The 27,852-nt window shown below is 49.9% G+C and overlaps 1 protein-coding gene and 1 long non-coding RNA gene across 2 annotated transcripts; one reads left to right on the plus strand and one right to left on the minus strand.

Moving 5' to 3' along the window:
- Positions 1-1,605: 1,605 nt before the first annotated feature.
- LOC308178962 lies at positions 1,606-24,625 on the minus strand. Its single transcript, XR_013940067.1, has 4 exons — positions 23,652-24,625; positions 20,460-21,560; positions 20,127-20,294; positions 1,606-13,279 (listed from the first exon to the last, which is right to left on the minus strand). It is a non-coding gene; the product is annotated as an uncharacterized lncRNA (long non-coding RNA).
- On the plus strand, positions 22,901-27,852 carry HRH3 (histamine receptor H3). Its single transcript, XM_080558241.1, has 3 exons — positions 22,901-23,199; positions 23,557-23,723; positions 24,632-27,852. Exons 1-3 carry the CDS (start codon positions 22,932-22,934, stop codon positions 25,514-25,516), a joined length of 1,320 nt encoding a protein of 439 aa, XP_080414367.1. The 5' UTR covers positions 22,901-22,931; the 3' UTR covers positions 25,517-27,852.

Consider the following 27,852-nt stretch of genomic DNA (forward strand, 5'->3'; position numbering starts at 1 on the left):
GCTTTTAACAGGGGAATGACTCCAAGGCCAGTGAGGAAGTCATCACTGCCAGACCTCTGCCACCAGCACAACTCCTTGTGTCGAGGCTGGGATTACGGACAGGAGGGCTGGGCAGCGTGGCTGCACTTCGGGGGCAACCCTGGCTTTGGGCACACGCGAGGGCTCTGGCTGCAGAGCAGAAGCTCGCCGCAGACTAAACACCATGAATGCCCTGTTCATTTCTGGTTATCCGCTGTAGACAGCAAGGATGTCTTGCAAGGATGGATGGTGGTCAGAGGTAGGAATGGAGGCAGAGACCGTGATCACTACACAGTTTATTCCTCCACCTGCACTTGAATAAAGTGAGTATGTTTTTAGAGGTTCAATAGCAAAACCACAAACCATTCCTTTGCTACCTGGCTCCCTCCTACTATCTCCAAGCACTTTACGTGACACACTGTATGCCGATTCTGGAGTATTACTCACTCCTAAATGAGCTGACAGCTCCTGGCCATCAGCCACATGCTGACAATAAATGAGACATGAATTAACAATGATAACGCTCCTTGCTCTGGAGCAAATATAAGTTCTTAAATAAAATCTCCCTGGAGAATTTCTCATGCACACTGGGATTCAGGAGTGTTCGGGGGAGCACTGCTGGCTCTGAGGATGTGTTGGTCTCTCTGGATCCAGTCTTGCTACACCCACACGTTGGTTTAGCCCTGCGATGATGCAGGCTGTGTTGCAAGGCAGGTGTTGTTGGACTTATCTTTTGGGAATGCAAAGCTTTGGGAGGAGAGGATAATTTGTTTCATTCTAAATCCTTTTATAAGATCTTACTAATTTGCCCAGAAAGGTGTGGGTTTTTTTTGTTTGTTTGTTTGTTTGTTTCAGTAAGTCATTATTCAGCAATCCATCAGAATTTAAGCTCACCATTTAGTACATAAATGCCCATACTTAGCAAAAAAAAAAAAAAAAAAAAAAAAAGCCAATTGAGATTTTCTTCTGTTGCTAGATATTCAAGGTTACTCTCTAGCAGTATTGAATCAAATGTACGTATATATATTGGACAGGAACAAGAATCTAGATCCTTATTTGTTTCCCTCCTGTGCTGGCAATGAGGGGAGAGAGCAGTTGCCTTATAAAGGAAATGGCATTGAAAATTTTGCCTTGCTGCCAAAAGTTTTGCAATGTTAAACATAATTAAAATGGGTTTTTACAGTGGAAAGTACAGAGCAACTGCCTCGTTCCTAGGTGTAACTGTCAGCTCCACGTGTAATAAACCCAACTGTTCACCTACTGTGGAGCAATGCAATCCACTTCGAAACTGTTCCAAGAAAACCGTGTCACTGCAGCAGGTTTACAAATGACGAATTGCAACAGAATAAGGGAGGGCAAAGTGGAAAAACAAAACGCATTGATCCTGTGCTCTAGAGATAATCCCATTCCTGTGTGGCATGCTACTGCACAAACACACGTTGTCCTTCACCGGCTGCAGGTAAGCAGAGACAAATGCCTCTTCTGTCCTCCTTCAAAGGGAGCCAGCCTGCAGAGGCAGCCACTTCAGTCGCGGCGTGTTTGGGCAAGTGCTCACCTCTGCCACTGGAAGCTCTTTGCAGATGACTCCTGGCAAGGGCACTTCAAAACCCAAACCATTTGTTTAGCAAGCACTCCAGTGACTTCTGCCTGACGCTGTCAGTCCCTGCCACGCGCTGTGCTCGTCTGCAGATGACCGGGGCTCCCAGCACACCACTTCTCCAGACCCACTCGTGCTACGGGAAACCCAGAACGAATCCGGAGTTTCCCCTTGCATCAGAGAGTTTCAAAGACACGGCATTGTCCTTGCGGGTATGTGCTGAGTGTGCTTGGAAGCGTTCTTTCTCCTGTCTACAAACAGCTGCACTTCACAGGAGCACGGGGCTTGTCCATGCTTGAAGGCTAATTTGTTCTGAGGGAGGGTGTGAATTAAAAGCGCAGTAGCGATCCAGAAATATCTCTGGGCAGCTAAGCCCCAAGATATCACAACAATTGATTAAACACACCATCGCTAAACGCAAGATCAGCGGAGAAATGCCACGAGCAGCGCACCCAGGAGAGAAGAGGGTCGTGCAGCGTGGCGGGGCCGTGGCTGCGGGGCCTGGGGCTTGTCTCCTACCACAGCTCCTGCCTGATGGAGCTGTGCCATCAGCCGCACAGCGAGGCTGGGGACTGGGTGGGATGGGGGGAAGGAACAAGCCCCGGAAGAACGCAAACAGGACTGCAGCGAGAAGCACAGCCCCTGGTTGTTGCTCCTTGGGTGGTGCCTTTTGCGTGGGCAGATGCCAGCCTGGACAGCTGCAGCGTGCCTCTGGCTCAGGTGGAGGTGGTGGTTCTCCCCTCCTGTTCTCTGCAGTCCTGCAGTTTGCTTGTTAAATATTAATCGTGATTATTCAGGTAATAAGACGGCACACCCCGTGTCACGCTGTGCTGGAGGCTGTGCAAACATGGAATAGGAAGAAACTTTCTGCCTCTGAGAGTTTTTGAAGGCACTCCCACTTTCCAAATGAGCGCAGGCTGCATCCAGGTACAAGTGAGGCAGACACAACTTTGCAAAATGTGAAACATCCAAATGTTCCACGTCTGAATAATAAAGGTTTCCTCCTATAGCCTGTCCCATCTTGCAAGACAGACATTATAAGTTCTATTGACTGGAATACGGAATTTCAAGCTGCTGGCACTAAAAATGAAGAAGATATTGTGAAGGAGCTAGTGTCACATAGATGTATTCAATATAAAAAAGACATTAAAAAAGCAGACATTGGTAATACTGATAAGGCTTTAGTGAGGAACCCGGTAATGCTGAAACCACATGAATTTTAACCAGCATCTTGAAGAAAAGCAATTCCAGAGAAAAAGGAATCCATAAATAATGAGGAACATGGCAAAAGCTGAATAAGTAGAAATAGCCAGTCTGTTAAAAGGCTGAATAAGCATGTTCTTTGTAATGGCATGTAAAGGAAAAGGCACAACAGGCTGTGTCCTCCGCTTCAGTGATAATTTCCCTGGGAGCCGCACACATTCAGCTGAGGGCAGCGCAGGGTCTGAGCCACTTCTCTTCAGTGTAAACTAAAGTTTTGAAATTTCGCATAGTCAAAGTTGTAAAAGCTTAAAAGCGAAATGCTGAATGTACAGGGACTTTCCAGGGTAGGTGAGAACGTTTCTTAAAATACATGCTTTCTCACAAAGTCTAGAGGTTACCCTGCCGAATCCTGAACTCCTCTAATTCCAGATACGACTTTGGCACTGGACACTTCCACTCCCAGTGCCAAGTAGCGATGAGCAGGAGGCTGTGCTCAGGATGAGAACAGTTGTGCAAAACTAGGTCAGCTCCATATCCCGCCTCACCCTCCCTGGGAGGAAGGTCCTTGCGTTTCTTCCACCTCCACAGAAGGGAACATGGGGATGGATCAGCGTCAGCTCCCAGCTTTAATCACTCCCACATTTGCACAGGGCTTGGGAAGCACCAGAAGAGCCCCTGCGGAGCCCCATCTCTGGAAACTTGCTCCTGCTGCAGGCTGGGCACCAACGTGCCTTGGCTCTTTCTGTTTCAGGAGCAAATCTGAGGATGCTCCATTTTCCCAGCGCCCATGCACCACCATGCTGCCGCCGGTTTATCTGCCAGCAGTCAATGATGCTTTCTATCCTAATAGAGGTTTATTTGTCAAACTTGGCCACAAGAGTGCCTTATTTAGAACTAATTACAATGTCTGGTTTTAGCTACATGTACATCAGCGTGGCAAGTCACCTTTGTACTCTCTGGACCAAATTTCTATCTATGGATGTCAGCATTTACATCAGAGACTAATTCAACAGCTTGTATGATGCTTTCTTTCTGGAAATTTCAGTCAGTAGAAGCTAATTGTATTTATTGATGCGAGATCAGAATTGATGTGTGAGTAAGATTTAACCTGACTGAGCGCTTCCTTGGTAACTTGTCTCCGTCTCCAGGATCTCACCATCACCAGCGGCTGACCGGGATAGGTGTGCACGAGGCAGGGCGAAGGGATGCTCCTCACAGCCCAGAGCAAAAGGGATACTTCCCTTTGGATCCTCCCCACACTAAGTCAGAAAGTCAAACAGATTTCTACTGCCCACGTAATGCAGAGGTGTTGCTTATGCCAGGTAAATTAATTTCAGTAAGTTCCTTATAGAATTAGATACTATTAATTCAGTAGCAGTGTTTCCCCAACTCAGCACCAGTTCCCTCTGCACATGCTTTGTGGCTGAAATGACAGCAGAGGAGAGTTTCCTGTAGCACGCACGTACCGTTCCTGTATATTTTCAAGAACACCTGGCGACACGTCCACACTGTGCCCCACAGCGCGGGGAGGAGCCATCTGGACTGGCGGAGGTCCCAGCATGGGGACAACTGCCCTCCCACCGGGGTGCCACCTCCTCACCACGCAGCACAGAGCTCAGGCAGGTGCTACCCCTGGAAACAGGTTCTGCAATTTTATAAAAAGTCCCTGACTTTAACCCTACCGCCTGTAGCTGCCAGTAACACCTGAAAAAAAAAATAAAATAAAAGGGGTGGGGGAGTATTGCAGATAAGCTTTTTTACTGATAACCTATAGGCTGTTCTAAATCAGTTCAGCACGTAATTTTCTTTATCTTTGCAAAATTGCCACCATTAATCCAACAAATATTTATACGCACATATTACTTGCTGGGACAGTTTTCTGCGCTGAATGTAACAAAGTCCTGTTAACTGGTCCCTAGGCAACCACTAGGACTAATTAGTAACCACTAATTCACACATATCCATCAAAATAAGATCCACATTCATTTTATGCTTCAGTATCTTTTGTGCTTGAAAATCATCACGTAAACTTTCCAGAAATAAATGATATTAATTTGCAGATTGGTTAAAAAAGGAAAAGTATAAAAATGGTCTCATTGTGATATTCCACAAAAGCAAATCATAAAATATACGGAATATTCGAGCGTGAACAAAAAAAATCAGCTCCTGTCCCAGATGGAGTTGGAAAGTTTGGCTCTAGATCTGACGTCTGCTGTACGAGCAACCCTGACAGGAAGAGTAACTACGATGCCTTTCTCTTCAGCTTCTGTCAGCTACAGCTGACTGTGTTTGCTTTTAGCCCAGAGCAGGAACGGGGAGCAGAAGGAGAAGAAAAACCTTAATTGATATTCACAATGATGTCTTACATGTTCAGCATTATTTTTGTCTAAGGGAGCTCTTTCAGAAAATGTGAGAAAAGAAGTTATTAGGTAGAAGAATGGCCATCAGAACTGAAGAAAGGACTCTGTTGGGAAGGAAGGGACTGCATAACTCTAGGTATTAAAGTACCATGAATCATTTTGGTTGCCGTTTATATATTTGGAAACTGAAAAGTAAGACAGATTCAGATCGGCACAGTGGAAAAAAAGTCCATTACCTTATCTAAGCTAAATGCCAAACTGGAAGTCTCTAATGATCAAGGCAGATGGGTTCAATTTGCAGCTGACAAGTAGCCATTCCCTTATGCTGCCAGCATAAGAATGGTAAAACCTCTCCGTGACCCCATTTCCACGCATAAAACCCGATGTCCTGAACCCAAAGCCAAACCTGCTCCAGCCCTGGGGGCTGTGATGCCAGCAGGTGGCCAAGGCCAGTGACAACGCGGTTGCCAAGCTCTGCGTGGCCACCAAAGCCCCAGCCCTGCCTGCCATTTCCCAAGCGCGGAGCACGATCCCTGTTTTCCAGCCATCCAGCCCCAACGGCTGGGGCAGGCAGGAAGGAGCCTCGCCAGCTGGCTGTTAGCTGAGGGCTTCCAGCAGGGAGAAGCCCAGACAAAGAGCCTTGCTCTCCCCCGGCGTTGCTGCCCAGGGCCTGCTTCACGTTTGGATTTATTCCCGGTCACCGGCTCTGCCGGGGATGGGACCTGGCAGGAGGGCAGGAGGGGAAGCCGGCTCACCTCTGCTGGGTTTCCTCGGCCTGGCCGTTCCGTATGCAAAGCATGCTGCCATTTTTCAAGCCCTGCCACCTGGAAGCGGATTTTGCAGGTACTCTCTCCTCATTGTCACGTAGGGAGGGTTTTGGCTCAAAGCACGGCATTTACACTGGCATGAATAACGGGCAAGAAGACAGAACTCACAGGAAACTTCTAATTGACCAAGATGTGATTCATTACCAGTCCTGCGCAGTCTGAATTAAAACAGCATTACAAAAAAAAAGAAAAAAAATAAAAAATCACTGAACCCCCAGGCTGCCTGGCAAGCAAGTGCCCCAGTAACGCTGCCGTGCTGGTGGGGATGGCGAGGGCTCCTGGCAGGCGGCTGCCGCAGCCCCCGGGCACAGAGCTGGGCTCTGCCCACGGCTGCCACCTCTCCATGTGCAGCCATATGGCCTCGGGCAGGGCCTTCGCATGGACCAGAAACAACTCTGCTCTGGGAGCGTGGGAGCGGAGGGAATGCAGCCAGGCCAGAGGGAGAAGGAGAAGGAAGGAACAAGGATCAATTAGCCTCTCATTTCCTCAAATTAGTATTTCAGTTGTCATGAACACAGACCATCCATTCCAGAAGCAGAGAGCAGAGATTAGAGAGGATTTCAGGCAGCAGCAGAAGGATGGACTTCAAAGGAAACCCCAGCTCCTGCCTCCAAACTAGAGGCTGGAGTGAGGCTTGCCATCACCTACCATCATCTCTGCCTCGTCCAAACCCTTCACTCACCCACGACCAGCTGCGACATGCCTTCCCAGAGCACCTAGAGCACCTAGAGCACCAGAAGCATCGGAGAGCAAAGCTCTTTGCTCCCACCCTTTCCTGTCCTCCCCTGCACACATCTCCCCTGTAGAAGGAGCTGGGGCAGCTCTGTGTGTCAGCCCCATCCTTGCCACGACAGCCAAGGAAAGATTTCAGCCCCGACCATGTGCGCACAGCAGTAGCAGTCCGGCCCACCCTGCTATGGCCAGCCCTGTGCTCAGCTCCAGCCTCGTCCCATGTTCACTTTGGGTCTGGGACTCCCCTGGAGCTGTAGCCAAGACCCTCACCAGCATGTGCCCCCCATCAGCTCAGCACAGAGACTTCGGTGAAGAAAAGCCCCTGGGGAGAAACCTCTGCTACTTTGCTTGGATGGCTCGATATGTGTGAAAAAGATTCCTGAAGAAGAAGAGCAAACGCTTGGCTGTGCCATACCCGGGGCACCTGCTGCTGCTCAGCCCTCTGTCCAGCTGCAGAGGATCAGAGCACAGACACGGTCTCCGGGAGATTGTGATGCTGGGTTTTCCAGATTTGCAGGCACTGAGGTGACAAAGTGCAATAGCTGGAAATGAGACAAATAGCCAACCCTGGCAGCACTCGGATCGGCGCTGGATGTTCTTCTAGCCCAAAGAGGGATTAGTCCGGAGCAGCTCCCTGCCAAGTGGCAGAGGAGACACGGCTGCCCTTTCAGCTATGGTGAACTTCATCAGGTTTTCAGTAAGAAAAACAGATTATCTGCTTGCAACAGCAGCCTTGGAGTGCCACACATGTTCTTGTTGCTTCAGGTGAATAGAAGCAGAAGGGCTTTTTCCTATCTTTTGTATGTGCAGCTGCTATTTAATGTAAATGTACTTACCAGAAATTGAATAACTCCCACACGAGTAATTTTATCCCCATCCGACATTTAAATTATGAATGCAATAATCTGCAGCACCACGAGTTACAAGGCAAGGCTAGAATTCCCGAGGCAAGAAGTCTATTTTTAGACCTTTCAAGCTCAAATTTTTACTAGGTGCAGAAATTTGCTTCCTTCTGCTGCTTTGGAAGTTAATTCGCATTGAAAGTGTCCGGATACGTGTTCCTGACTTTTGGGTGCTGCCTGGTCAAAACAAAACTGCTGCTTTTGCCACCAAGCACTGGGGAAAGCGTGCAAGGAGGAACCCCCAGCTTGCGGTTCTGTAGCTGGTGCCCAGGTCATGATTGCCTAATGTGGTTGCTCTGAAAGCACGGGGAAATGAAGAAATTGCTTGTTTCCCTTGATGACATCCTCCAGCTGGGATGTGACCTGGCTCGGGAGTTGCGCGTTCAGCTTGAACAGGGGCTGTGCAAATGCTCGCTGAGTGCTTCCAGTTTTAATCTGCATGACTGACAGCAGTTGTACAACTCTGCTGTCTAGAGACCGTGCAGAAGATGCTCCTGACTCTCATTTGCAAATGCTGTTTGAATTCATGGGTTATTTTCTTCTCTATTTTTTGGAGGGCTTTTTTTCCTATCGTGGAGACTTGATGTTTTACTTGATGCTCTTGTTCTGTGTGCGATACCCAAGAGAGACCCAAACACGATGCAGATCTCTTGTTACCCGCTTGTGCGTAGCGGTCCCAGAAAATAAATGAAAGCGAGAAAAGCCTCAGATACACTACAAAAACGGAAGACCCATTCTACTGGTCTCTGCAAGGGGTCAGTGACATCTAGAGCATGGAACAACACTGGTCTCAGAAGAGCAGCTCAAGGATGAATCACCTTTTGCTTCACGTAAAGCCCTTTATCTCAGAAGAGGCAGGAGGCAGGGCTGATAATCATCGGCTGCCAAGATGTGATGCTCTTTCCAAATCAGGACTGGCAAGCAAAGCCTTCCACGTGAGTCTTGGTCTGGAATTACAGCGAAGCGAGAAATCCCAGCTCTGGCTCTCTCTTCCCTGGACAAATTGTCTCATCACCATTTCTTAATCAAACAGTGCCGAAACAGGAATGCTGGTACTGGCTCAGCTGCCGTGCTGGCCAGCCCTGAACCCAGCTGCGAGGCAGCTCAGTGGCAAAAGCTGAGCACCGCTGTTGAGCATCTGAATGTTGTGTGTGGGGCACATACAGAAGCAGAGGGTAGGGCTCTGCGGGAGCCCAGGCTCCCCAGTAACCCCCAAAGGCTCTAGCAGAGCGGATGGACCTTAATTTCCTTCCCTCTGCAGTGAAATGCACTGCTTTCCCCTATGTCATCAGGCTTTCACTGTGCTTGGGGGAAAAAAAAAAGAGATTGTGGCAAATGGAGGTGCAATTCTTTTAAAATGTTCTTTTTTTTTTTGAGAAGTAGCAGCAACAAAAATTACATGAAGATCAAAGAGAAAGGAGACTATATTCAGAGACAACTCAAAAAATAATATGGGGCAGTTGCTGAGCAACTCTCCGATGCAAAGTATTGCTATTTTCTGGTGCCTCCCCCGCCCGTACAAGAGGGACGGTGTCTAGTATTAGTCAAAGAAAAGTCTGTGTGATTGCCTGAGCACAATTAGATCTAAGGTCTTTGCAAACAGCTCCTATCAATCAACCTCCAGCCATTGATCTTACATCTAAAGCACTTATTGAAAAATAAATGATGCTTTTTTGATCTAATCAACTATTAAGGATTCCTTTCTTCCTTTTTGAGGCTAGGTAAATAAAATTCTTCCATCAGAACTTGCTTAATAATTATTCTGGACACACAGTGGACCAAATCCTGAGTGCGAAGCAAAGCGATGACTCAAAGGCTGATTTCTTTTTCTCCGGTCCTCATTTTTTGTTCGAATATCTATTCTTCCAGCAGGCATTCACACAATTTGGTGCACAATGCTAAATTCATTCCCATAATCAGGGCATTGTCTGTTATCTGACTGGAGCCGCGACGCACATGTGCCGCGGGGATCTGCCTGCCTCAAAGTGGTGCCCAAGGATTTCACCTTCCGCCTCCTGCCGTCGGTCCGTCCCCGTCCCGCTTTTGTGCCGCATCGGTTACAGCTGCAAAAACGCTTTTGTGCTCCGAGGAGGGACAGCGAGTTTCCATCCGTGGGGAGCCTCCAGCATCAAGATTGTGCTAACGCCGAGTGCTGTCAGAGTGCGTGTGGCCTCGGGAAGGGCCGGGGGGGCAGGTGCCATGACAACTTGGCAGCAGGGCTGGGACAAGGAGCGCAGGCAGGGGAACAGGTCAGATGGTCACCATCCATCGCTCCCGCTGGGGTCTCCGGGGAGGAGATGTTTAGATCCCTGATAGCCATGGAAATAGGAAGCTTCTTCTCGTTTTGTCGTAGAAGTGAATAAGCTTGGGACTACAAACGGTGAGGAATTAGCGAGGCTGCACTGGGGCTGATGCAGGAGAGAGGGGCAGAGATGGTGTCCGCATTCATCCCTCTGCCACAGCGTGTCTGGAGGGCGGCGCAGGGCCCACCAAAGCACACCTGGAGCGCAGCAAAGTGGCCCTGCAGCCCCCCGGCACACACAGGGCTGTCACACCCAGAGGGACGCAGGACAAAGAGCCTGCAGTTCCAGCGACCTCCGCCTCAGCCTGCAGAGATGGGGGCACCCCACTTTCACATCAGGACGGGATGGAGAAGAGACGTGGCGTGCACGAAAGGGCCCTGCAAGCGTGACCAAAGCGATGTCAGCCACAGAGACCGCACAGCGCTTCTTCCCAGGGGCCCGGACCCGAGGCAAAACAGATGCTTGACCCACGCCGGCATCAGCACAGCAGGGCTTGCCCTGCTATTTTCCAGAGTTTTTAAAAAATGCCCCTTTGAAAGCAGCGCAGCCGGCTCAGCTCTGCCTCTTGGATGCTGGCACGCTGCCACCCTTTAATTAAGTCTGCTGTTATGTCTAACGCTGGTGGCAGCATTTCAGGTCGGCGGCGCGGAGGCTGTGGGAATCGGCGGAGGAGATCAGGTGGCTGTGGAGCTGTGGGATGACTTGGATGTTTGAGTTAATATGCCAGAGTAATGGAGTTGACATTACCACACTTGCTGATCAGATCGATGGGGAGCACAGATCTAGCCAGGGCACGGCTCCTTTGCCTGCAGGAAAGAGGATGGCTGGGAGCAGAAAGCATTGGTTTGAAGCCCAAATCCTCTTTTCATGGCACAAGCCATGGGGAAAACTACTGCCAGAGGCCTCTCTAACGTCCCCTGGCACCAACCTGCCAGCTCAGCCCCAGACACCTACGCCCCTTGCACACTTTGCTCTGTGCCTGGCTATGAGCTGAGCTCCCAGCACAGGCAAAAGGAGTGGGGACTGGGAAGGGGGCAGCTTCTGCATCTTTTTCTCTGTGCTGGAAAGCAGACCTCAGGTCCAAGTCTGGGTGGTTTTGGCTTCACTTCTGGTAGCTCAATGTGCAGCAGCTCAGACTCACGCTGTTTCTTATGTGCTTCAATAAAAGTAGAGTCTGTGACCAACTGCATTTCACTACTACAGACACTGTTCCTTGCAAAACACAACTTTTTTGTGCTTTCTGCAGCGTTGTTTCGCCTCACGCAGCCTCCTGGGAGGAGCAGCCTGTTCCTGCCCCTCTCCCATACACACGAGCTGCTGTGGTTGTGCAACCCCAGGGCTGCGTTTTTACGCACAGGACACGGTGACAAGGCACACCGAAGTCTACGCCCACTTCAAATACAGGTTTCCAGCAGCCGCTGTGCTGCACGTCTGTCCCCAGGTCAGCTGTGCCCTGCAGACAAGGTAAAGCTACAAGTGGGCAGTCTGCAAAATCAGCCTCGCATTGCAAAGTGCTTTGGGATCGTGACTGGGAGGTGAGGCTCTGCCTCCACCAAGTGATCGGCAGAAAGAAGAGAAAAAAGCCTGCTCGGGGTTGCACTTCTGCAACTGCAGACTGGGGGGGGCAACACCCAGCGATTTGTATTCTGCTGCTCATTTTCGTCAGCTGTACCCTGCTGCCCCGGAGAAGCTAATCTCTGCTCCGTCCCCACAAGGCAGTTTGATTTGATCTGCTCTGCTTGCGGATAGTGCCATGTACAGAATAGTGTTGCAATTAAATATTTTCTCCACTCTATGCTAATGAGAAGCAGGAAGAGCTAACAGAATGCACAATGGCAGATAATTACAGCCAAGCAATTACTGACACAATCCTATCTCCTTGGCCTCGCACTTCTTTTTCCACTGCTAAATGCTTGCCATGAGCCTGCCACAGCAGCCGGAGCTGCGAAGGTGGCGAGCAGAGCGGTGGAAAGGCTCCTGGAAGCACGTCCCCTGGATCCCCATCAGCCCTGGCCACACGCCCCTGCCACGGCTGAGCCTTGGCAGGGCTGCATCGCCAGTGCAGGAGGGGACAGGCTGCCTGCATCTGGTCCGAGCTGCTAAAACTAGGATCATTAAGAGAAAAAATATCTTAATCGCCGTAACTGAATTAAAGGAAAACTAGGGAGCATTTCCCATTTGCTTTCATGAGGGCCTGTATCTGACCAGAACTTTGTGAAGTCTAGCTGCCCTAAGTGGCCCCCCATGTGCTTTCCCAATCACTTTCATTTCTTGCTCAATCCTGAGTATCTAGGAGCTGCTGTCCATAATACCCACACTTTGCACAATTACTTTGGATGTGAAACCACCTCAGCGTGTGCTGATGCTCAGAAAGGGCTGTGGCAGGCTGGGGAAATCACATGTTTAACATCAACAGAAGTAAACAAATGAGCACATTTTTAGACATGCAGGCTCAGACAGAATTGCTTTAAGCCAATGCCATAACACTCTTAAATGCCGAGCGTCACATGAAACGTTACCCAGAACCACCTCCTTCTTGTTCCCAGCCTGCTCGCAGACAAGTGGGACCCACGAAGCCCGGCTGTGGGCGCTGCAAACAGCATCGGCTGTGTGTGATGCATTATTAACAAGAGGAATTATGAACTCTATTTCAAAAAACTTCTCAAAGCCAACCCCAGTGCCACTACACACAATTCTTTGCAAAATTAGAGACTGTGATTTGAGTTGGACGATTCATCTTGTACCTGAACAAATGCAATTAATTTAGCACCGTGCTCTGCGTCACCTCCCTTTTTCCATTGCACTATGGCGTGCTGTCAGACAATGCAGTAGGACAGCACGAAACAAAGAGAAGGGGAAAACAGCATCTGATATTACAGGGAAGCCTTTCCTGCAAACCACCAAACTCACAGCGTAAATCAGAGCAAGACAAAGGGAATTAAAAGAGAAAGAGCAATGCGCGAGGACAGCTTGGTGGGACAGAAAGCTGTGGATGCTTGCATCTAGGGAGATAAAAACCCCAGCTCCTCACCTTCTGGCAGAGCTTTAGCCACAAGGGAAATACCAAAGGTGACTGGTGCCAGCCTGGTCCTGCTCCCTTCCCAGTGCCCCGACCATGCTCCTTCACCCAGCCCAGCGCCCTCACCCCAGCTGCGGCTTTGCACCGTGTTCCAAGCTTTGTTGTTGTCCTCTGTTTTCTAAGCAAATTATCAAGGAAACCTTTGCTCACCTCGCACCAATACAGCCTTCATTAGCTACTTCCACGTGGAAAAATTGCACATCACTGTCTTCTGTCTGTTTGCCATGAATTTTCAGGCTCACCGGTGTCTCATATGCCCTGGAAAGAAGAGCAAGAGAGACAGGTGGGGAATTATTTCTCGCTTCCCATTCCCTGCTAACAGGCAATGTTTCACAGCCTCAACTCAACTGAGACGTGTGGGAAGTGACAGAGCAAGCAGAATTTCTGTGGCTGTTGGCCTTGAGATAATCAGGTACGGGGTATTCAGGCAGGCTTAAAGGAGACCTGGCTCCCAGAATTCCCAAATTCTGGCTCGTGTAGCATGCAGGAAAATTGCTGATTGACCATCATCCCTTGGAGGCACAGGGATCAGATCAGCGACCTGTGCATTACCGGCCATGCTGAGACGGAGAATGACAAGGGGGATAATGGCAGAGGTGCTCCAGATGGAAGACCTGGCTCCCACGCAGTGAGTTTTCATACACCTTGTGTGACTCAGTACCTTAACTCACACAGGCGTCTAACGTCGTCTCTTGTCCTTGGCTTCTCCGAGCACCCCGCATCCTCCCTCCAGTGCAGCTGCACCCCTGCCTGGGGGGGTCAGCACTGCAGGACCTGATTTCTTACTGCAGAGGGGAGGACTTTCAGTGTTTTTTTTCCCCATTATTTCTTCCAGGATGTTCTGAACTCGGTGAAATCACAGTGACTGTTGCGTTCAGCAGCAGCTATGTAACATTTGAGTCTCCCGAGACAGCTTAGCTGAGTGGTTTCACAAGAAGAGTGCCATAACTGCAGTAAGGAAAATGAGAATCTTGTTATTTACAGCAGCAGCAAATTCCCTGTCTTTACAGGGGAGCAAGGGTAGCACAACAGGCCAGAAACCTCGGCAAACACCAGGCTGGCTGCTGAAGTGGCTTTTGTTGCTAAAATGCTATTCATTGCAAGCTAATCCAATAAACAGTTCTGCTCAGGGTTCCAGCTCCTCTCTGGACCCAGGGGAGCTCTGGTTTCTTTGTCCTCCACTATTTTTCTGCACCAGTCTGACTCCAAATTACTGGCTTGTCTGGAGGCCAGAGCAGCCCAGGAACGTGTATTTGTGCTTGGAAGGGGAATGACAGTAGATAGCAGCACAGGCAAAAACATCCCGAGCGTCGTTGCTGCTTTGCCTGCAGTGAGCTGATGCTTCCTAAATGCTTTACCTTCCTCCTGTCGCCGTATCCCTTTTAATCCCTCTTCACCGTGCTTTTGTAGCCGGATGCCTGACATACTCTCTATTAGTCTCTGCTGGCTTATAACAAACATCAAAAGAAAGCCTGAAAAGATGAGGAATCAGAGATCAGAACCTAGAGCAATAGCTAATAGAAGAGAATACATTAGGCACACTGAGGCTCAGTATGAAATACCTTTTCCATCTACCTTTGTTAGCCAGATCTAAGTGTAGGCTTGACATCGACGTGAGCAGTCAGAGATGTGGCTGGGAAAAAGGTTTTTTATTAGAAATGCCAGGAGTCAGGGAAAATCCTTGCACAGGTGAATTTCTTTCTCGGTTACACTGATCTGGAGACCCGTGAAGCATAGTTCAGGCTTCAGGAGGAAAGGGGCAGGTGGAGGAAGCAGCATCCTTCTGCTGGCAAACTTTTAACTGAGGAGCTGAGCAGGATCTGACCTGTTCAAACAGCGAAAAGGAGGGCAGAGGAGCCAAGGGTGACTGTGACTCACAGGGGGTGGGACAGGGAATCCAGCAAAGCAGATGAGGGCTAAAAGGACAGACAGACATCTTCCCCTCTAGCCAGGAAGCGTATCTTCCTTTGAAGGAAGTGCGCTTTGAGAAGTGACTACAAAGCTGCTGGATTTAACTGTGTGATGCCTTTCACAGATTGCCCTTGAAAGTGCTCTTGGCAGCACAACCACTTTAAATTCCTGCAGACCTGCTAAGAGTGGCAACAGCAGCGTCTCCAGTGACGCTGGCCTGCCCTTCACCCTCAGGAGATGCATGTGGGGGTGAGCCCAGGGTGAGCAGGTGAGCCCAGGGTGAGCAGGTGAGCCCAGGGTGAGCAGGTGAGCCTTCTGATGAAGGTGCTGATCACAGCCCGTGACTGTACAGCGATGTTCAGACACTGGGTGCGAAGGCAGCTTCGGTCCAGCCAAGCTGATTCTGTCTACATCTGCACTTGGACCTCCCCGGCATCTCCTTCCTGTCCACCCAGGCAGCAGAGTGGAGGTTTTGGTGCCCTGTCCTCCCCTTTCGGGGGCAACCTGCACACTTCACACAAGGTCTCCTGCCACCACGGAGGTCACTGGCGACAAGACAGCAGCCTCCTGCAATCAGACCCCTCGAAACAGCCTCCACCGAGGAAGGGGCAGCCGAAATCCAACGTCACCTTTGCTCTCCTTCCTTTTGGCTCTGGGGGACCCATGCACCAAGCTCAGGGCTCAGTGCGTGCAGTGTCAGATCATTTTCAGGGGCTGCCTGCAAACAGGAGACTTTTCTGGTTCTCGTGGCTGGTTCAGATGAAGAGTCCCCTACCCCAGGATGTGTAGCCCAACGCGGAACAGCAAGGACGGCTCTGGGTGCAACAGTGCCTTCACCCTCACATGGAGAAGGGTTCTGGGTGAATGAGAGCTCTCTCCGTAGGACCTGGACAGACTCTGCTCAAACATTTCACAGAGGCTGCTGGGGAGTTGGAGAACAACAACAAGCTTCAGTCCCTGTTGGCTAGACACTGTCCAGCAGCCTGGAGACAACAGACTTCATTATCACGGGCCTTGCACAAGTCAGATCATCAAAGAAAGCAGAGTTAAAGCTCGTTAGACTTCTGATTTTCCTGATCTTAGCAACAAAGGTCTTGTTTGCCTTCTGCTGTACAGAACTACCTCTACTTCTGTGCTGCATTTCTTCCATGGCTGAGTATGCTTGTGAAATAAATACCAGACTGCAAATCCAAACCTCAACTTGTAGAAAAGCCCCTCAAGTATTGTGCCCGAAGGACCTTTCACTGAGCACCTGACGGAGGATCTGGGGACAGCTTCTGCTTTCAGTGACACCAGCACTACTCTGAAGGAACTCCCTTGGTTCAATCAAGTCACGCAGAGATGAGAGGAAAATCGCCTCTACGTTTCTGCTTGGAAAGCATCTGGAGGACAGAGAGCTTCGCTCTTCTCCCTGTTGCCAACAATGAATCAATATGGTTGCATCTTCGTAAGAGAGCAGAGAATTGGACCCACTTTAAGTGGCGATAATGAATTAGACTGAATTAAACTTTGGTACATATTAGAGAGATGTTAGTTACTATATAAAGTAATATAATTAATTAGTCCAGGAAATGTGTTAAATATTATATGAGGTTACCAATGGATTTCCTGCCTCTGGGCCCCACAGACCAGCAGGAAGCGAGGGAGTTGACATTTGCAGATCTTCTCCCATAAGAACCTCATGGCAGCTTGGAAGAAAATCATGGGCTCCATAAGTGTTATTAAACTCTATCCCTCTAATTGCTTAATGTCATTAAGTTTTATAAAGTTTGATCAAGCGTTAAGAAGCACACTGCTCTGCAGCTTGCACCAGCCAAAGTCCAGAGGAACCCAGCTTGTTTCTCTACAGCTGCTCTGTTTTTACATCTGCCCAAGAACAACACTGGCTTCAACTAGAAATTGTTCAAATGCTCCCACTTAGCTCCTAACCAACCCTACTTACCACCACTAAGAGCATTAGGAATGAAGCCCAGCCCTGCTTTTTTTAAACCATCTCCTGATGGAGTACCAAATGTAACCGGTATTTTTTCAGCAGAACTCTAATGTTTACTCCTCCACGTGGGAAAATGCTTCCAGCGTAGTTGGTTACAGCTGTATATGGATCTCACGTCTTGTTACTCAGATCCGGCTGCCTCTCTCTGCAAACATCTATCGGTCTTAACAGCTGATGCCAGCTCAGTCCAAGCTGACAGATGCAGAATGACTTTTGGTTTTATTCCCCTTGTGCTCTGAAATTTTCATTTCAAAATGCAATATCGAATTGGCCTTGACAAGAACCAGGTGTTAATTCCGAACAGACAGTTACTTCATTACTATCCCTATTACTCATCCTGCTCTACTGCGTTTCCCTTTCCCAGAGTAGCTAAACTCAGCATTTTCCTGCTCACAGAAGTGCAGTTGGTTTCCACAAGACTAGAAACGTGACTTTCTTTGATGACAAGATGATTTGTAATTTTAGGGAGTTAGTTCCCAAGAAGACACAAACAGTCGCTGAAGTTAGGGACAGGTCCACGTACCAAACATCCCTCTGTGCTAAAAGATACGGTTGTTTTTGTACACTTTGGGAGTTTGGGTTGGAAGGTTAGAGTTAGAGGTGGGGGTGGAGAGAAAGAAGGATGGAGGAAGAGAAAAGAAGGAAGGAGAAAAAAAAGTATAGGGCTTGTTCTGAACACAGATGGACCACAGCCTGCCCAGGCTGGAGGCAAATCCTCTCCAGTGTTTGGGGTCCTCTTCAGGTGCTGCTGGTGCTGTGCTGTATGGCTCTCAGTGCTGTGCCACTTCAAGAGGAGAGATACTAGCGCTGTCCCTGCCTTTTTGAAAGCTGGGTTCACAGAGTGCATCTTCTCATTTTTGAGAACTATTCCTGTCATTGTTCTCTATATCCAACACGAAACTTGCTCAGTTAAGTCCCTTGCAACACGACAAGGCAAAGGCCTTCTGCCACCAGCAGAAGTTGTTTTGACATCTGGCTCAGCAGCAGGATGAAGCACACCCAGGAGCTGATTTCATGATGTCCCATCCAGGTTTGGATTGCCATGCTGTTTTTCAGTCCTAATAGCTCTCCAACTTTGACAGACAAGCTGTTGTTGTTTTTATTTTATATATCAAAGAGTAGCATCTCGCTGGAAAGGCATCTCTAGCATTGGAAATGCTCCCCTGGCATTTTCTCTATCCTATCTTCTTATCCTAGCTATAAAAAATTCATCTTTGGGTTTGGCTTCCCTGTTTGTGCAGTGGCTCGGTGGTCTGGCAAAGCAGGAGCTCAAGGCCTCCTCTGGAGATTTCATCCTTAGCTGCTCCGAGTTCTTTTCTCCGCCACACTGCCCTTACCCTCACCCACGTGTGCTGGTAACTTCTGAGAGGATCTCAAAAAAGGGAATTTTCCAAACTGAGTAAACATTTCCTATGACGAAAAGCAGAACAAAAAGAAATAAAACAAAGGGATGGGCCCCACAGTGACAGATACTTGTGTGAATGCCAGAGCACTTTAAACCCTCATCAGTAAAGACATGAATACAAAGAGGTTATTAAATCATCTCTTTCTTTAAAATTTGTTTCACAGACAAGCTGGCTCCACAGGGCAAAAATAAGCAACGGAAAAAACTACAATCACGCATAGCAATAGCAGCATCTCTTCTGGAGGTTTGGGGCTTGCCCTGCCTCCAGCCCTGCACTTTCTCAGTGCTCTGTAGAAGAGCAAACTGCTCAGTGTGAAAGACCCAACTTGGTGGAAATGCCAAGATGGACATGCAGCAAGAGAAGGTGTCAAGAAAGCTCTCGTTTCGCCTTTAAATGTTTCTGTTGCTAACGTGTCTTCTGATTTCCGTCTCTCTTGATTTCAGGACACAACTGTCCTCACCGGGTAATTGCAATGATGCGTATCTAAGCTTGCACCAAAGTGCAAATGCCTCCGTGGAAGGGTCAGAAGAGGCTGATCAACATCCAGGGGAAGTTACATCCATCCGTATGGGTTATGGATAACCCCCTCATCGTTAGCACCTTATATACCGGTCTTGTTGGGTTTATTCCCGGAGCGATGGGAGCTTCCATCTCTCCCCTTGACAAAGAAGCGAGCGAGAGCAGCACGCAGACTCGCACACACCTTTGCTCCTGCACAGCTGAGCTCGCACGAGGGTGGGATATTTTGCCCAAACACCTGTGCCCCACAACAGAGGCACTTTTACTGATGTCAAAGCGCCTTAGGATTCCTGAGCCGCAGCCAAGAACGTTAGTGCAAGCACTGAATTATAGATGCGCCTGGAACAGAGGGGCAGAAAAATGTTGAGCCTTATCAGCCAGCTGCTGCCTGGTGGAGGCGGGGGCTGTTTGTTCGTAGAGCTTGGCTGCAGCCATCTCCATCGGTTTTGACTGGGATGCGTGTGACAGCGATTCCAGGTCATGTATTCTCCGAGACAAACCACAGGGAGACTGTGTTGTTGTTTTAATGATTCAGGCATGATTATCACTTTGTCATTTGTAAAAGATCACAGTCTCTGAAGGTGGGAGATGTTGTCAATTATGTAGCCATATGTAATCAGACGGCTATGGAGGAATAGCCTCCCAGCTCCAGGTTTATTACATTGAAAAGCTTTCTGTGGGCCAAGAAAGTGCTGGTTTTAAGAAACTCTCTAATGTACTCTTCAGAGCTTAAAAGACATTTAATGGAATAAAACTTAAGTGGATTAGATAAAAATGCCAAAGCAAGCCAACGAAGTTATCTCATCACAGACATATTGACATGCCTCCCAGAGAGGGGAGAAATCCAATTCCTTGCATCTGGATTTCCTGGTTCATTAGAAAGATACAGAGCATCCAAGACAATCTAAGAACCGAATAAACATCTAACAGAATATCAGCATCTCTAAAACTCTTCTAAGAAGCTGAAAACAAATTTTGTAGTGCGGTGCTCCACATCCAGTGTTTTGGCATATGTTGTCTTGAGATTTTCATGAATTGCAAATAAATGTATGAGGCAACCAGAAGAGAAAGTGACAGTGGCCCAAGACAAAACAGATGCATGTATAATAGCTCAGATTTGGCATGGACTATAGCATATGCCTTGTAGATCAAGGAACACCTCAAGTGTTACAGGGAAAACATCATGGTTTAATAAAACCATGGTTTTTATTATATGAATTACAGGGATTTAATAAAACTACAGGAGGCTAAATTTGAGAAACAGGAAGAATTAAACCTGGCCTGTAGAAGAAGGTGCTCCACTGAGATGAGCAAATCCCAGCACTGTCTTCGGTGGTCAAAATAATCAGCCCACATGGAGACTTCATTTATTTGTACAAGAGTTCTTGGGAAGGCAGAACTTCTCCATACCTCCTCTGTCCAGCTTGTAAATCTATGCGCAATTCTGCAAGTCACAGGAGAAAACAAAAATGAGATGCTGTACAGAGGAAATACATCTGTGCAAAGGAAACTCCAAATTGGTCCCTCTAGGACCTCCAAACTAAAATAACAAACAAGAGGAACAGAAGCCAGTGGCACTAAGCCATACGCATACAAAGCGTGTACAAACCACTCGGTGAGTCTGAGCGATCGCCTGCGACCAGCAGCAGCAGAGGCGGTGGGCGCCGGCAGCGCTTTGCAAACACGGCAGTGGTCGGTGGTCCTGCGGCACCGCGCTGTGATGCGGCAGCGCTCAAATCCTGCAGTGCCCAGAATCCAGGACAGGGCCAACTCCAAAATGACATCCAAAGCTCCTTAAACATCTGGAGGCTGCAGAAGCTATTTGTCTCTCAGCCCGGAGGCTTCACAGAGACACTCCCTAGAACAACCGTTTCACAAGAGGGTTATTCACCCCTTCTTCACTCACTGCTTCAATCTGAACTTTCAAGTGCAGACTTCTCCTTCGGTATAAAGCAGCCTTAAAAAAGTCATGTATTACCTCTGTCCGTTTTTAAAGACATAGAACATCTGCAGAATTCATGTTCAGGCTAAATGCTTCTCAAAAATCAAGTAGGGAAGGAAGCAGAGAGGGGAGGAGAGCTCCCAGTCCCCTTGTTCAGGAGTCTCCCAGGAGAGGAGCTGCCTAGCAGGCAGTGGCTCACGAGGAACCGCTTACCAGTGGCAGCAGGGCTGCCCCCGAGCTCTTTACCCCCTTCCTGGGGGCTTCTAGGACTTGTGTGCTGGTGTAGCTGGAGCCTGAGACTGGGAAACATCAGATCACCTCAGCACCTTGGCTGCAGACTGTGGCTCCTCAACTGCCTCATCACACCCGGCTGAGACTTCACGGACGCCTTTAAGAACCGGTTTCAGGGGGGAGCTCTGGGCTAGGAGCTCTGCATCGGCCGCCTGCTCCTGCGTCTGCCTGAGGACTAAGCGGTGTGCAAGCTGTGAGGCTCAGGAGGCTCCCAGCCCCAAAGAGCACCCCAAGGGGTGACTACAGGGTGATCAATACACCCCGTGTGGACATACGTAAGCACTTGTGAACATCTATGGTATCTCCATGTGACGTATGTAATGCGTAGGCCAGGTCAGCACGTTAGCCATCGTACCGTCTGCTTGCATAGCCTTACGTGATCTGCTCTAACTGGCGCTCCTAGGCTGGCTGCCGCCGTTGTTTCATCACCAAAACAGCACGTCTCCTAAGTGTAGTAGACAGATAGTCGTCCTTCTGCTGAAGCTAGAGAGAAATATCTAGAGCAGGAAAACTATAGTCTGCTCGGCTCTGTCATCCCTTATTTACCTGACATGCCAGGCAAATTACTCTGGATAAACAATAATTGAGAATTGTCCACATTACATTTTACAAATCGCTTTGTAAATTACCTTAGGTACAAAGCACGATTTCTGCTTTCTGTTCGGATGGCGAAAACTCTGAATAATGAATGACAGCTAACAAACGGCAAACAGCTCCCAGTGACAGCGCTGCAGCATGCACACAATCATTCGGCATTTGTAAACATTTTAATGAACACTAATGATTGTCTGAAGAGCTAGAGATTACAAATAACACGAGAACCCGAACAGCCGCAGAATAAAAGCGGTGTGGTGCCTCGTTAAGACATCCCCCCTCCCCCCCAAAAAGAAAACCTAACTGAACACGATTCTCTGTCCCATCTGAGGCAACACACACACAGCTCGGATCCTCCGCGCACTGCTGGGTGCCGCCAGCTGGGTGCTGAGCCGGGGAAGGGGAAGGGGAAGGGGAAGGTGCAGGACGTGGCTGGGGTCCCTCGGAGGCGCCCTGCTGCGAGGTGCCCTCGCCCCCAGCCCGCGGGTGACTGCCCCTGGCTGAAAAGAACCCCTTGGCCGCCCCCCAGCAGGGCCGGGTGGGCTGAAGGGGAGCTCTGCGACAGCTCCTGATGGGAAAACAGCTTTGGGAGGGACCGGGAGGCGGCAAACCTCCCCGCGAGGCAGCTTCGGGCGCGGTTCTGTGTTCGCAGGATTTTGTCGCTTCGCTTTTTTGTTTGATCTCCGTTCTTCAGCGACGTTCGCAACTTCTCCGACTTCCCCAGAAGGGAAGGAGCTCGGTCGGGGCCCCGGCCCCGGCTCCCGCTGCCCGGCCCTGCCCCACGCCGTCTCGGGGCGGCCGCGGCGCCGCCAGCCCCGCGTGGGAATGCAGCCCAACACGTGCGGGGGGAGGCAGGAGCATCGCCCCCTGCCCCCGGTGCCCGAGGGCCGCTGGCTGCGTGCTAATTAAAGGACAAATGAAGCCTTTACCGCCGCTCCCCGCCGCCCCGGGGACCTGAAGCAGGCACCGGGAGCGCTCCCCACGGCCGCTGCTGGGTCCGGGGGCGCTGCGGGGAGGCGCCGACACGGCCCGGGGGGGGCTCGGGGGGGGCTCCGGGGGGTGCGAGCACGCCGCGGGGGGGGCGCGCAGGACGCGGCCGGCTTGGGGGGGGGGAGGGAGAAGGGGAGGTCCGGGCTCCCCCCGGGGGGGCTGGGGGTCGGTACTGGGGGGGCGGGGAGGCGGGGCCGGGCCGGGGAGGGGCGGCGGCGGCGGCGGCAGCCCGGGGGCTGCGGCTGGGTGCGGAGCGGCGGGGCCATGGAGAGCGGCGGGGCCCTGGGGGGCGGCGGGGCCGCGGGGGGCGGCGGGGCGCTGGGGGGCGGCGGGGCGCTGAACGGCTCCGCCGCCGCCTCCGGGCGCTTCGCCGCCGGCGGCACGGCGGCGCTGGGAGCGCTCATGGCGCTGCTGATCGCTGTCACCGTGGCCGGCAACGCGCTGGTGATGCTGGCCTTCGTGGCGGACTCCAGCCTGCGCACCCAGAACAACTTCTTCCTGCTCAACCTGGCCATCTCGGATTTCCTAGTGGGTAAAGTGCCGCCGCGCCGCGCCCGGCTGCAACTTGGGGACGGGACGGGACGGGACGGGCAGGCACCCGGGCTCCGTCCTAGGCAGCACCCCCGGGTCCCCCCCCGGCAGCGCCCCGCTTCTCCCCCCGATACCCCTCTGCACCCCCTCTGCACCCCAGGTCTCCCCCGGCAGCCCCGGCGCCGCCGCCCCCAGCCCCGGGCGCTCCCCGCAGCCCCCGGGCGAGCAGAGCCGGCAGCGGCCGCACCCCGGCCCCGGGGCTCTTGCGAGGCCGCCCCGGCCCCCGTGGCCTCCCCCGCGGGGGCTGCCGCCGCGCAGGGTCCCCGGTTTCGGTGTAAATGACCCCCTCCGGTTGCAGGTGCCTTCTGCATTCCCCTGTACGTGCCCTATGTGCTGACGGGGAGATGGATCTTCGGGAGAAGCCTCTGCAAACTCTGGCTGGTAGTTGATTACCTGCTCTGCACCTCCTCGGTCTTCAACATCGTGCTGATTAGCTATGACAGATTCCTCTCGGTGACAAGAGCGGTGAGTCCTGTCATGGCAGCTGAAAGGGGAGTAACTCTCCCCTGCTTTATTCTCCCAGATTCGCTGCAATAATTAAAAGCTTTTTTAATCCTTCAGAAACTACGAATCTTTTAGCCTGGTGATGGAAAGCAATAATTATCCACAAATACATAATTCAGTTGTGGTTTCAGATTATTATTTCTGGCATAATTAAATCATTTAAGGTTCAGTCCGCATTGTGCAGGTGTTCCCTTCTCAGATAACAGGACAGTGTACAAAGTGAGTCAGCGAGGTAAGCAGACCTATCGCTAACTTCCAGGGGCTTCTTATCTCCAGGACAAAGCAGATTGTGGTCAGATTCTCAGCTTCTCCTTGGCTACCAAAGTTGAGGAGATTTCAGAACAAACTTCAGCAGGGCACTTCCCGGAGGTCGTTGGGCATGGTGAGATGAAAATGCTCAGCCTTTTGCAGGAGGGAGCGAGCAACTCACGGGCTGCTTGTTTTTTTCCATGACTCCAAGTACGATGTGGATTAGCTACAAGGAGCCTAGGTTCAGAGAGACCCAGAGCTAAACGCCTGCCTAGCCCAGAGCTTGAGGCATGCCTCTCCCCGGGAGTTGCAGGGTGTAGCTAGGGACAACTCACTCAAGTGGCTGGGAGCAGCAGCCTGCCAGGCTCAAACCAAGTCAGTACATTTCCACTGAGCAGAAGCCACGTCTGTTTTTGGAGCTGCAAGACGAGGGTTCTAAGTCTTCCCTGCAGGAGTGTGATTTATCTAGCAATTGCTCCTGTTGCCTATGGCATATGAATTTGTTACACTGCTGGGAGATTGCCTAGCAACTTTACCAGAAACGCTAACAGTTCATTTGTGAAGAGCCTCAACCAGTTGGTATGTGTGGCCATACTTAAGGAAAGGTTTCCCCACTGCAGGTCGCCTACAGAGCCCAGCAAGGCAACACCAAGCGAGCGGTGCTGAAGATGGTGATGGTGTGGGTGTTAGCGTTCCTGCTTTACGGACCTGCCATCATCAGCTGGGAGTATATCTCGGGCCAGAGTATCATACCCACCGGGGAATGCTACGCTGAATTTTTCTACAACTGGTATTTTCTCATGACAGCCTCCACGCTGGAGTTTTTCACCCCTTTCATCAGCGTAATGTTTTTCAACCTGAGCATTTACCTGAACATACAGAAGCGCACCAAATTACGCCTGGATGTTTTCCATGAAGTGCACAACCAATCCTTCACTGAAGAGATGGAAATGAGCCCAGAAGCAAAGCTTTCTTTGAAATGCTGTAAGTGGGAGCAGAAGGAGCCCGCTGAAACCCTCGACCTCTCTAAGAGCAAAGCACAAGCAGCAGCCTGCACTGCCAGCCTTGGTGCAGAAGACATGCAGACACCCAGCTCAGGGAGCTCTGGGAAACCCAAGTGTTGCAACAAAAAGAGCTGTAAAAATTCAGCGTGCACTCTGTCCTTAGAGAAGCGGATGAAGATAGTCTCCCAGAGCATGACTCAACGCTTCAGGCTCTCTAGAGACAAGAGAGTGGCCAAATCACTGGCAATCATTGTGGGCATTTTTGGAATTTGCTGGGCACCATACACCCTCCTCATGATTATCCGTGCCGGCTGCCATGGCCACTGCATCTCTGATTACTGGTATGAGACTTCCTTTTGGCTGCTGTGGATCAACTCAGCTGTCAACCCTGTCCTGTACCCTCTCTGTCACTACAGCTTCAGAAGAGCTTTTATTAAACTCCTCTGTCCGAAGAAGCTAAAGATCCAACCTCACGATCCTCTCCAGAACTGCTGGAAGTAAAGCTAGCCCTGTGTGTGGATGAGAAGAGCCTTCTGTAACACAGGTTTTTATAACAGAAAAGTACTGTAGCTTGCTTCCTTGGAAGAAGCCGGGGCCACTGGTCTGGCACACGTGAGGAAGGCAGCAGTGAGATCACTATTAAATTACTCTAGTTCATCACCAACAGAAACAAGCAGAACAGAAGGGTAAGGCAGTTGGTTTTTTTAAATATTTTTTTTGACATTAACCACAGACAGTGAAATCTGCATCCTACACCTGCACAAAAGAGCACAAAAGAGCTCTGCTGCCACCTAGTCAGCCTGAGCGGCAACAACATTTTGTTAAAATAAGTATCTAACCTGAAACCACTGGACTAAACTACAGTTTACACTTAAGATACTACATGATTACATGGAAAGAAAAGAATGGACCTCAGAAAGAAAACCACCTCATTTATCATTGCTACTACAGCAGCTTCAGCCATAAGCCAGGTCCCTACTGCACGTGGTGCTGCAATAGATGTCCCTTCCACCCCCCAGGAAGGGGCAAATCTCTGCCACGAAGAGCTTACAGATGGACTTAGGGGCACCAGGTATCCTGAAGCATTCTGTTGGCATTCCCTGCTTCCTGCTTCAGAACGGATCTGATTCCCTTTGCGTCCAGCCACGCACCAGCCATTGCTCTCACGATACACGGGTACGCTTCTCTCCTGCCCTTCGCCAAAGCTTCCTGTCTATTCCTCCACATAACCCTTGCCTATCTTGCCTCCATTGCAAAGCTTCCTCTCCTCTCTCAGAAGCTGTCCTTCCTCGAGCACTGCCCTGCGTCCTGCAGCAGCTGTCTGCCTTTCCCCCTTTTCACTGTCAGCTGTTGGACCGGCTGTGCCGTGCACCACGTGGATGAGCACAGCACCACAACGTGAGCAGCATCGAGCCCAAGGGCGTGCAGCAGGAGCAACAAGCGCAGGCACCGGCCCTGCAGGATGGTGGGAGCCCCGGCAGCCTCGAAGAACGGGGCTGCTGTGCCTCTAGGAAAGGTGTCAGCAGGGTTTCAGCTTCTCCATGGGCTCTCCCTCATTGTGACCCAAAGACCTCGCCCAGTCTCATCTGCAGGACCTCATATTTACTCTTTCAGCGATGCGTTACCAAATGACAAGTGCTGGGAGAAGTGAAGTTTGCATTCCTTTTTTTTTTTTTAACGTAGTTTCAGACCTCTTAACTTCAGCAAGCTCTCCAGAACTCTCACATGCTTTCTTTTAAAGCATATTATTTTGAACGGAGACCCTGGTCAAGCTGTTCCAAGCAACATAATTATCTTTTTAATTATTATTTTTTATTTTTAAAGCAGTCAACTAATTCCACAGATAAAGCACCAGATTCAAGAGACCAGGGCTCTATCCTCAGTCTCAGCAGGAGATCTGGGGCATTTTAGCTCTGCTTCCCATCTCACACTTCATCATGCTTGCCCATGTAGTCTATAACCTCTTTGGGAACAGAGCCAGAATGACCACAAAGTGGAAGACTAACTCCTGATCTCTGCTGGCATTGTTCAGTGCTATAGTAATATGAATACATAATTAGTTGCCATGGCAAAGCTCATGTTTAACAGTATTGTGCAAGGAAGCTCAAAATCCTAAGTCTGAAAACTACATTTACAAATGGAAACCCAAATGCTGTAAGGTAGTACCCAAAAGCTTCTGATGGTGTGATTGCCCATTACACTTTGCTATTGTGAGCAAACTGTTTCTTGGCTGTTGCTAGGAATAAAATAAATCATTATTCAACTTTATTCCAGTGACATTTGCTGAGTAGATCAATATTGTTGTCTGAAGTCAGGTTTTAAATGAAGTCTTGTTTTGTATATATATATATTTCAGTCTTGTGACATGTTCAGTCAGACCATTATGTATGAATTAAAATATATGCTTTGAAGTAAGCGTGCTAAGAGCTGCCAGTATGCACTGTTGAGCCTGCTTGTACCTTTCCTTGTGTCTGCTACCTTCTGAGAACCCCAATAAAGTATTTTTCTACAAAACTTGCCAAATATTTTATGGTAAACAGGGTGTTGGTGGAAACGATGAAAACCAACTGAAAGTAAAACCTCTATGGGTTTGTCTGAGGAGACAATTAAAGCCTATACATTTTACTTTAATAATAGTAATTTTTAAAGCTCCTGGAACAGCTGAATTTTGCTTACCACTGATTAGCAGGTTCTTGATAGCGCACACAGTTGGTGGTGAGAGCATATCAATTCTTTCCAATTCTAGTTCTTTTCCAGAGCATGTTACATGAAACTTAGATCTGAAAACATTACATTAACCTTCTCTCTTCCTGTGACTCATGAAATTCACTGGTCTG

Source organism: Anser brachyrhynchus (assembly GCF_964034855.1).
Source record: "Anser brachyrhynchus genome assembly, chromosome: 16".
In the NCBI taxonomy this organism is placed as follows: Eukaryota; Metazoa; Chordata; class Aves; order Anseriformes; family Anatidae; genus Anser; species Anser brachyrhynchus.

Excerpts from the sequence above, each read along its gene's own strand:
- HRH3 (XM_080558241.1), top strand. The coding sequence starts at position 22,932 with ATGGAGAGCGGCGGGGCCCTGGGGGGCGGCGGGGCCGCGGGGGGCGGC. Across the intron at positions 23,200-23,556 it reads CATCTCGGATTTCCTAGTGG|GTGCCTTCTGCATTCCCCTG; the intron begins GTAAAGTGCCGC and ends CTCCGGTTGCAG. Across the intron at positions 23,724-24,631 it reads TCCTCTCGGTGACAAGAGCG|GTCGCCTACAGAGCCCAGCA; the intron begins GTGAGTCCTGTC and ends TCCCCACTGCAG.